Here is a 10,000-nt window from a genome sequence, read left to right as displayed (position 1 = left end):
TCCACGACCTCTGACCTTTCTCCCCTCGACTGGGTTTTTTATATTCGCTCCCTGTTCTTGCCACGGCCCGGGAGGAAGCTCATTCGCTGCAAAATGTGACTGGAGACGCGCAAAACAACGTCCCTCCAACGTCCATCCAACGCCTTGAAAACTGAGCCCGCTGATCCGCCTGACTCCACCCTAACTGATAATTACCCGGTGCTCAGTATCGAGCGGCGCCATGCTGAATCATTCCGTCCTTGACGCCGTTAAACCACGAATCAAAGTGAGTAAATGTGGTGAATAGCGGAGCGCCGTGTCGCTCATTATCCGGCCCTGCAGCTCGCCGTCACAGCCCCTCGGGCTTCAGGCGGAGACAAACCCTCTGAATGGAGGGAGGGGAAGATTTAGCGGCGCTAACAGAATGACATACCTGTGTGTTTCCACGGACGGCGTGTAATTACAGCGTACCAGGAACAAGGAGCGGCCGCTGTCACCCCGGAGGCAGTCCATTCACCGTCGTCTCCCCGAGCTTTATTGGATGAATGTTCCTGCGTCGCTGCCTGAGATGGTGCTGTTGGAGAGACTGTGCTGACCTCGGACAGACTGCAGCCAGATTTATGCCTGTGCTTTGCAGCCGTCGTCCGTCCGTGTTTAAAGGGAAAACCTGGGCGCTTTCAGCTCGGCCCATATGTGGTGCAGCAGCAGCAGAAGCAGCAACAGCTGAGCGCCTGGCTGGAATGTTTGTCCGCCTTTGCTCGAGGAGAAACTGCGGGGAAACGGTGTTTGCGATCTCCAGTCCAAAATGTCACGGAGCCGCCTTGAAAAGCTCCCAATGCAAAATGTTTTCAGACCAATCTGCTGCAGAAAAAGTGCATCCGAGACTTCAGAGTGTTGCCTCGAAAGACCGGAGTTTCACTGTAAACGCTGCTCAACAGAATATGAAAAGGAGTGATGCACGGTTGTGTGTCTGCGTGTGTGGTTTTGGGTCTTTTTGTGTGTGTGTGTCCCACGGTCGCCTCTTCCTTGTGTGTCTCCTTTAAGAAGTCGGCCTCCAGGAGGAAGTGTGCTGCCTGTAAGATTGTCGTCCACGCAAGCTGCATAGAGCAGCTCGAGAAGGTAACACACACACACACACACACACACACACACACACACACACACACACACTACTCCTAGATTATTCGTCTAAGTCAATAGTTTCCACCCCGTTCATTCAGAAGTGTGTCAAAAAAAAGTCTGTTTATTTATTGATTGATTTATTTCTTTATTTATTCATTTATTTAGTGTTGCTCAACATAAGTTCTGCTTTGTGTTTTTCTCCAGATTAACTTTCGATGCAAGCCGACCTTCAGAGACGGAGGCTCGCGCTGCCTCAGAGACGTAAGTGTCTATTCTGCAAAAACCCACCACACCATTTGTTTTTTTCTTCCCGAGAAATGAAAAACAGAAGAAAAGTCCGTCCCTTTTTCTGTTTGCCGCTCGGACCCTCGGTTCTGGATTTAATGTTACATGTAATCGTTCCATTCCCCCCGTCTTCCAATAGAACACGCTAAGACACCACTGGGTCCACCGGCGGCGGCAGGAGGGCAAATGTAAACAGTGTGGAAAGGTAAACACACAGACACAGACGCACACAAACACACACACCGTGCTGTTTCTGAGGTCACCGCAGACGCCCTCTCACTGTTTGTTTGCTTCTTTTCTTGGCAGAGTTTTCAGCAGAAGTTCTTCCTCAGTAAAGAAATCATCGCCATCAGCTGCTCCTGGTGCAAACAGGCAGTGAGTCCAATATGTCGCATGCCTTCTAGTCTGGATTGTACCAAAGAGGATTATGGGCAGAAGAAGAAAAAAAATATTACAGGAAGGAGATTTTTTTTAAGTTTCCATTTTGAGTTTTAAGTTGTAATTTCGTGAATAAAGTTGAAGTAAACAGGAAACTGGTACTCCACTAAGCTCGTGCGCAGTGCGCACTTTAATCATGAAATGTTGACTTTATTCTCAAAATTTTGACTTTATCTCGACATTTCCACTTTATTCACAAAATTTTGACCTTATTCTGGAAATTTCATTTATATTCACAAAATTTCAACTGTATTCTCGAAATTTCCACTTTATTCTCAAATTTTCAAATTTAATCACAAAATTTCCACTTTAATCTCGAAATTTCCACTTTAATCTCGAAATTTCAATTTTATTCTCGAAACTTCAACTTCAGTCTCGAAATGGAAACTTGAAAAAAAAAATTTTTTGTTGATAATATTGATAATTTTTTTCTCTTCTTGGCCCTAATTGTCTTCGGTATGATTGTGCATACATGGTGAATGTCAATGCAAAACGATAATGCTTGATGTGTGTGTGTGTGTGTGTGTGTGTGTGTGTGTGTGTGTGTGTGTGTGTGTGCGTGTGTGTGTTCTGCCTATCTTCAGTTCCACAACAAGGTGACGTGTTTCATGCTGCACCAGATCGAGGAGCCGTGTTCGCTGGGCGCTCACGCTGGAGTTATAGTGCCTCCGTCCTGGATCATCAAAGTCAGGAAGCCACAGGTCAGCGTGTACACACAAACACACACACACACACACACACACACACACACACTGAGACACCCTGAGAGTCTGCCATGCTTCATTAGGCTTTTTAATGACCACCATTCATTTCGATGGCCTACACAGAGGAGCTGCTGCTGATTTCTCTCTCTGTGCTTTTTGTCTCTGTGTCTAAACTCCAGAGCTCCATGAAAAATTCGGCCCGCAGGAAAAAGCGGACGTCTTTCAAGCGGCGGGCGAGTAAGAAGGGATTAGACGTGAGTCAGACGGAGGAAGGGAAAAAACAAACTGTGCCTGTGTTTTTTTTTAAGTTGCGCTCCATGTGCTGCTGCGATGATAAAAACCCGGCCAGCTGTCAGTCGATTTGCATCTCTCTGGTCTCGTCTCTCAGGAGTCCAAGTGGCGTCCGTTCATGTTGAAGCCCCTCCCCTCGCCGCTCATGAAGCCCATCCTGGTGTTTGTCAACCCCAAGAGTGGCGGCAACCAGGTGGGGACGCTGGGAGAAAATCAACATTCTCCATCCTGTCGTGTGACAATCTGTTGTTATTGATCCCTGATGTTAAAAAAAAAGAAGACTAAAACACTTCTTGTCCTTTTCGTTTCACAATTAAGTTTTAATTGAGTCTTGGAATTTATATCATCTTGTTCTTGTATCCTTAATTTATTTGCAATTCATAATTGCAATCACACTTTTTATATGCGTCTTTCTCATGTCTTCATTTGGAGCTGGTTTCATGTTCCACTGTCTGCCTACAGGGGGCCAAGGTGCTGCAGATGTTCATGTGGATCCTGAACCCTCGCCAGGTGTTTGACCTTTCCCAGGGCGGCCCGCGGGAGGCGTAAGAACCGCCCACCGAGCCACACTGTCCTTGCCCAAACACCACGATGCTTTTACACTCTTTGTTGTTCTTTATCGTCACGTTTTTTTGTTTTTTTTTCGCAGCGTTGTTGTTATTTCACCGACTGTCTTTTTTGTGCGTCCTAAGGTTGGAGTTGTATCGTAAAGTGCCAAACCTGCGGATCCTGGCGTGTGGCGGCGACGGCACAGTGAGTCTCTGCTTCCGACAGTGCACTCTTGTCTGTGTGTGTGTGTGTGTGTGTGTGTGTGTGTGTGTGTGTGTGTGTGTATACATTCTTAGTGTGTGTGTGTGTGTTCTGTAGGTGGGCTGGATCCTGTCCATGCTGGATGAGCTGCAGATGAACCCCCAGCCCCCCGTCGCTGTGCTTCCTCTGGGAACAGGAAATGACCTCGCCAGGACGCTCAACTGGGGCGGGGTGAGTTCTCCAGCCTTGACTTTGATAGTGGAGGGTGGGGGACTGGGGAGGGGGAAGGTTTCATTTGTGGCTCTCCGCCCCCGCGGGATGGTGGGAAAGAGGGCGGAGCGACGGCATCCAGGAAGTGGAGCTCAGCCGACTTCCTGCGTCGCCGCGACCTTCAGCGTCTGAACGACGGCGAGGTCGATGGACGTCGAGCCACTTCCCCTCCTGGAGGTCGACGCTGCGCCTGGTCTCCGTGCAACATGGCAAATGAATAATTCAAGTTTCCTTTTTCCAATCTAACCTGGAGAGACGCTTCCTTCCTTTCTCCATTTCCTTTTCCTCGTCTCCTTTCCTTCTTTTCCATTTATCTTCACCTTTGCTTCCTTCTCTTTCTTTTTTCCCACGTTTCCTTCGTATCCTCGCATTTGCGTTTCTCTTTCTTTACCTTTCCTCTCATCCTCCCCCACCCCGCTGCCTCCCCTCTCCCTCCTCCTCCTCGGTTTTAACACTCTGCTGCCTGTGTCTCACCTCTCTGTGTGACTGTGAAGGACCCTGTGATTAGCTGTGTGTGTGTGTGTGTGTGTGTGTGTGTCAGGAGAGATAGAGGTGAGACCGAGGTTTCCGCAGTGTGACAGTCACAAATCATGGAGTCCTCAAGTCAACCCAGAAACAACATCGTCCATCCTTCCGTCCTTGGGCCTCGTCCGTCCTCTCACCTGCATCATGGTGTCCAACCGTTTAGCTGAGAGTTTTTTCTTTCCCTGCTGCTGCTGATGCTGCCGATGCTGCGGATGTTGCAGGGCTACACGGACGAGCCGGTGTCCAAGGTGCTGTGTCAGGTGGAGGACGGCTCGGTGGTGCAGCTGGACCGCTGGAACCTGCTGGTGGAGAAGAGCTCGGCTCAGCCGGAGGAGGGCACGCAGAAGGTCAGCCACCTGCGTCCGTGTGTGTGCACGCGCGTGTGTGTGTGCGTGTTTTAATCCCCTTGATTGATCTGCTAAACAGTGTGTGTGTGTTTGCTCCGTCTGTTTGCGTTGTGTTGCACCATCCGTTGTGTGCATTTCTGTGCCGCGCACGCAAATCAGGGCAACCTTGATTTGCGTGCGCGGCTCGCTATCTCTCTCTCTCTCTCTCTCACTCACTCTCTCTCTCTCTCTCACTATCTCTCACTCTCTCTCTCTCTCTCTCTCTCTCTCTCTCTCACTATCTCTCTCTCTCTCACTATCTCTCTCTCTCTCTCACTCACTCTCTCTCTCTCTCTCACTATCTCTCACTCTCTCTCTCTCTCTCACTATCTCTCACTCTCTCTCTCTCTCTCTCTCTCTCTCTCTCTCACTATCTCTCTCTCTCTCACTATCTCTCTCTCTCTCTCTCTCTCTCTCCCCCTCTCTCTCTCTCTCGCGATCAAACAAAAGGGACTGAATGAGTCACAGCTGGTCATTATGTAGATGAACAAAACCTGCGCGTTCAAACGGCCTGTGGTGAAATTGAAAAATGCACAAAAAAATGCATGTCCCCCCCCCGCGCATTTGGGTCGTTTTCACATCGTGTTTTTTTTTTTGTGTTTTTTTTAATACCTCATACCTCCAACCGCTCTAATGCAATAGAGCCTAATTGCTCTTATGTAAGATGACACGCGGATCCTCTTTGAGGACGATTTAAGCTTCATTTATGCGGCAGTTTTCATCCACTTGTGTAAAACAGGACGGAGGATAAGAAAAGCCGATATAGGAGCAACTTGCTAGACTCAGGAGTTGTAAGTTTGAGGTGCTCTTTGGATGGAATATACAAGAAGAAGGAAAACAAGAGAAATTCCAAGGCACTCTCATTCAAAAGTTAAAAAGCCTTTATTGTAGCGGTTTGGTTCCATTCAAAACCACAAAAAAAAAAAAACCCTGACTTGTTTCGGCAGTCGAGCCTTCCTCAGAGAGTCAAGGAGTTCTTACAGAGAAGAGGAGCTTTTAAGCAGAATGTCCACCAGTCAGAAATCTACACCTCACAAGGTGTTGGACAGGTGTCAAAATGTTATTACATTCAGCAGCCAGCAGGTGTCAAAACAGTGAGAAGCAATTTATAACAAAACTTAACATCCAACAGTCGAGAATGCGTAAAGGAGATGGAAAATCACCATCATTGCAATTAGATGAAGCAAAAAAATGTATTGCAGAAGAACACAAATGAAAAAAATCTAATGAATAAAGAAAAATCGAGATCTTCATTTCGACCTGGATATTTAGTGGCCTGAAATTTGTAAATCGAGGACGGAGGATAACTTGTCTGAGACTGTGAGTCATGCATTCAAAGACGCACCAAGGGACAGAGCTTGCAGCTTCACTACATGCGCAACTCTGATTTAAGACATTTGATTTATTTAATGTGAACAGTAACTGGGCATCCCCCCTGAATGCAGCTTTATCATCTATTGGTAGATGTTAAAAAAAAAAAAAAATTAAAGCAAGGATTAATTAAGACTCAAATAATTGAAAAATGCTTTTCTTCCTTTACCGCGGCCTCCCGAGGGAGACCTCCCAGTGCAGCTGGATCGATGAGCCTTTCTTTGAAAGCTCCCACCTGAATTATTTGTTCCGGCTGACTCACTGAATTATTTCTATGAGCATTTTGGGACCAATCCGGTGCCTTTTTTTTAAAAGAAAAGAGCCCAAAGCTTCAAGAGGAGTTTTAGTAGTGCCCTTTAGTGCCCTTTAGTGAGCTGCCCTTGAAAAAACAGAACAAAATTTGCGGTACTGAGCCGCTGCGCCCCGACACCTGCGGATGGCTCAAAACACCTGCCGATGCCCCCTTACACCTGCCGACGCCCCCTGACACATTCCGATGCCCGCCGACATATGCCGATGCCCGCTGACAGCTGCCGACACCCTGTGACAGCTGCCAACGACCCATGGCATCTGCCGACTCCTCCGGACGCCTATGGACCCCTTCAGAAGCCTGCCGACCCCTTGTAACCCCTTGTGACCTCTTGTGACCCCTGCTGACCCCTTCCTTCGATGTTGCTGCCATCGATGCCTGTCTGTCTCATACACAATTTTCAAGTCCATAGCACTTGAGGTTTCTGAACCTTACATTTTGAGATTTTTTTCAAACAAGTGAAAATAGCTCACTTCTGGCTTGTCGGGGGTCAAAGGTCAGAATTTATGAAAATTAGGCCTCCATTGAACGAACGTGTGGGTCTTTCACCCATGTCTCTACGACCTTCCCAGAAGGGGGCAGATGCAATTAAAGTTGTCTAGGGGGCGCTATTGAGCAGATATCTTTTTTTTCCAATAGATGAAATTTCTCGCCAGGTCTGACCTGTGTGCAAAGTTTGACTTTTTAAACCCGCGTGTCTCTCCCTTCACTCTGCAGCTGCCGCTCAACGTCTTCAACAACTACTTCAGCCTGGGCTTCGACGCGCATGTCACCCTGGAGTTCCACGAGTCCAGAGGTCAGAGGTTACGCCCGCTCTCACTCCGTCTGCAATGCGCCGTGCCCAATGAGCAAATTGAATTATTCAAAATGGAAGCGAGCCAAGTTGCTTTCTATCAACTCGTCGTGTCTCTCTTCTCCTCTCTGCAGAAGCCAACCCAGAGAAGTTTAACAGTCGCTTCCGCAACAAGATGTTCTATGCAGGAGTGAGTGCCCCGCTTGACTTTGCTCGCACTCGCACTCGCAGTCACACTCACTCGCGTGCGCACACACACTCTCCTGTGAGTGAGGGTAAAGCAGGGGGGTGGAGACAGATGTGTTGAAGGGGGAAAAAAATGCATCAAATGACTGAAAATCTCGAACTGGAGGAAACGTTCAGCGCCCTGTGCCACAGCTGCTTGATGTGGCGTGTGTAGTTGTAATCACATGTTGTGAATAAATGATGCGTGGGAGTCTGGAGGGCAGCGGGCCTGCAGGAGGGAATTTTTTTTCTTCCTCATTTTTAATGAGGCAAATGCAACAAACTGCGACTCATTAATTGGCTTCCTTTCTCTCTGGCTGCCTACATCTGTCTGTGTGTGTGGTTGTGTGTGTGTGTGTGTGTGTAGACGGCGTTCTCGGATTTCCTCCAGAGGAGCTCCAGGGACTTGTCCAAGCACGTCAGAGTGGTGGTGAGTGCGAACACGCTCTCTCGCGCTCTCGTCTCCGTATCGTTTTTCCGTGTCGACACGTCTGGCCATCCGATCGTGGTGGTGGTGATTAAATCAGTCGTCCCACAGCCACAGCCACAGCCGTCACAGCCGCCGCCACAGCCGTGCTCGAGTGTCCTGCGGCAGGATGTCTCTGCCTTCTGGCCACAGCTGTGGGATCACTAGTGTCTCCTTGTTTTTTTTTTCTTGGCAGTTTTAGCCATGAGAAGGTATAAAATGCTCCCCAGTGCATCATTCAGGCATCACAATAAGCATGAAGTGGCATTTTGGGGAAAACTAGAACATTTAAAAGGGATCAAATTTGACAAAAAGTCAAAAATGTTCCATTAAATAGGTGCTGAACTCAATATGTGAACTCTTATATACACAAAGAACTCCATATTAAACCAGATCAAGACACATCAGGCCTACTGGCCGTCATAGGAATCGAGTTAAAGATTGAGTTCATATTTTATCAGTAGGATGGCTAATTTAAGCATCTTTATCCAAGGTTAATACTCAAATTTAGATTAATTACATTTTTTACATTTAATCATATTTTAAAGTTACAGTTAAAGTGAGCAAAAAACAACAACACTACACTTGTGAAACAGATGGATTTTCCTGGAATATTAGGTTGAATTATCTTTGAATAGATCCTGCACAAAGATGCAACCTGCGGGTTATTAAATCCCGTCATCTCCTTCCACCCTTTCTCCTCAACCACCCCCAACCCCCACCCTCCTCTTCATCCTCAGTGTGACGGAACCGACTTGACTCCCAAAATCCAGGACCTGAAGTTCCAGTGCATCGTGTTTCTAAATATTCCCAGGTCAGTGACTGAAGGGTCCAGCGCCACCCGCAAAATGAACATCTGTCGTCTGTGGTCCGAAGTGTGTGCGTCTGTGTGTGTGTGTGTTGCAGGTACTGTGCAGGCACCATGCCGTGGGGGAACACGGGCGACCACCGCGACTTTGAGCCGCAGCGCCACGACGACGGCTGCCTCGAGGTCATCGGCTTCACCGTGGCCTCGCTGGTGAGGACGAACGCAAACAAGATTCAAAATGTCAAGGGAAAAAATGGAATAATAATCGTGAGTGTCCCTCCTGTCCACCAGGCGGCGCTGCAGGTGGGTGGCCACGGCGAGAGGCTGCACCAGTGCAGGGAGGTCGTCCTCACCACCTTCAAGACCGTGCCTGTGCAGGTGTGCTGGCTGGAAACATCTCCTTCAGGGGGTGTTTGGGGGCTGCGTGACGTGCACGTTATCCATAATTCACCTGTGTGTGTGTGTGTGTGTGTGTGTGTGTGGACGTCCTTGCGGTGCAGGTGGATGGCGAGCCGTGCCGGCTAGCTCCGACCACGCTGCGCATCTCGCTGCGGAACCAGGCCAACATGGTCCAGAAGAGCAAGAGGCGCACCTCAGTGCCGCTGCTCAACGAGTGAGTCACTCTCTCACACACACACACACACACACACACACACACACACACACACACACACACTCACACAGGTGCACAACTAGGCCAGCCGTGTTGCAGGAGCTCCTGGCACTGTGTGTGTGTGTGTGTGTGTGTGTGTGTGTGTGTGTGTGTGTGTGTGTGTGTGTGTTCGGGGAGCTCCTGGGCGCCGCAGCGACGCCCATTGTGGGCGTGTCCTTGTCGTCGATCCTGAAAGGCACACAAACACACAAACGACGCGACAACACTCGGTGTGTGTGTGTGTGTGTGTGTGTGTGTTGTTACTAACACTCCTCCGTGGCTCTTCTGCAGCACTAATGATCCTCACCTGTAATATCTGTGTGTTATTAATGTGATGTGTGTGTGTGTGTGTGTGTGTGTGTGTGTGTGTGTGTGTGCTGGAGGTTCCACGGGAAGTGTGTGTGTGTGTGTGTGTGTGTGTGTGTGTGTGACACACTTGGAGGAAACACAACTGCTGTGATCTGTTGTGCTCTGCTGCTGTTCTCGCTGCTGTCAGTGTTTGTCCAACTCACCTCTGGGCTTTTCTCCTCCGTCTCTCCTCTCCTCTCCTCCCAAACTCTCCCTCACCAAACTCCCCCGTTTTTCTCTCCCTCCTCTTCCTCTTCCCTCTTTTTCTCTCCTCCTC

The 10,000-nt window shown here is 48.7% G+C and overlaps 1 protein-coding gene across 3 annotated transcripts in view; it reads left to right on the top strand.

Annotated features, from left to right (window-relative positions):
- Nucleotides 1–10,000, top strand: part of dgki (diacylglycerol kinase, iota) — a 46,805-nt gene that overhangs the window by 26,734 nt on the left and 10,071 nt on the right. For 2 of the 3 annotated variants that reach the window (XM_076029917.1, XM_076029919.1), the window contains exons 4-21: nt 1,024–1,098; nt 1,306–1,362; nt 1,526–1,591; nt 1,693–1,761; nt 2,409–2,525; nt 2,708–2,782; nt 2,917–3,012; nt 3,282–3,364; nt 3,512–3,572; nt 3,687–3,800; nt 4,586–4,711; nt 7,149–7,227; nt 7,359–7,414; nt 7,817–7,879; nt 8,656–8,729; nt 8,822–8,933; nt 9,015–9,101; nt 9,224–9,336. In XM_076029917.1, the coding sequence (XP_075886032.1) occupies nt 1,024–1,098; nt 1,306–1,362; nt 1,526–1,591; nt 1,693–1,761; nt 2,409–2,525; nt 2,708–2,782; nt 2,917–3,012; nt 3,282–3,364; nt 3,512–3,572; nt 3,687–3,800; nt 4,586–4,711; nt 7,149–7,227; nt 7,359–7,414; nt 7,817–7,879; nt 8,656–8,729; nt 8,822–8,933; nt 9,015–9,101; nt 9,224–9,336 (1,523 nt within the window). The remainder of the gene's footprint in view (nt 1–1,023; nt 1,099–1,305; nt 1,363–1,525; nt 1,592–1,692; nt 1,762–2,408; nt 2,526–2,707; nt 2,783–2,916; nt 3,013–3,281; nt 3,365–3,511; nt 3,573–3,686; nt 3,801–4,585; nt 4,712–7,148; nt 7,228–7,358; nt 7,415–7,816; nt 7,880–8,655; nt 8,730–8,821; nt 8,934–9,014; nt 9,102–9,223; nt 9,337–10,000) is intronic. The other variant, XM_076029918.1, reaches the window with a different exon arrangement.

Source organism: Nelusetta ayraudi, unplaced genomic scaffold, assembly GCF_046127955.1.
Source record: "Nelusetta ayraudi isolate G7.1 ecotype Tasmania unplaced genomic scaffold, CSIRO-AGI_Nayr_v1 ptg000027l, whole genome shotgun sequence".
NCBI classification, from domain to species: Eukaryota; Metazoa; Chordata; class Actinopteri; order Tetraodontiformes; family Monacanthidae; genus Nelusetta; species Nelusetta ayraudi.
The sequence above is the reverse complement of the archived record's forward strand: the minus strand, read 5'-3'. Positions and strand labels throughout refer to the sequence as shown.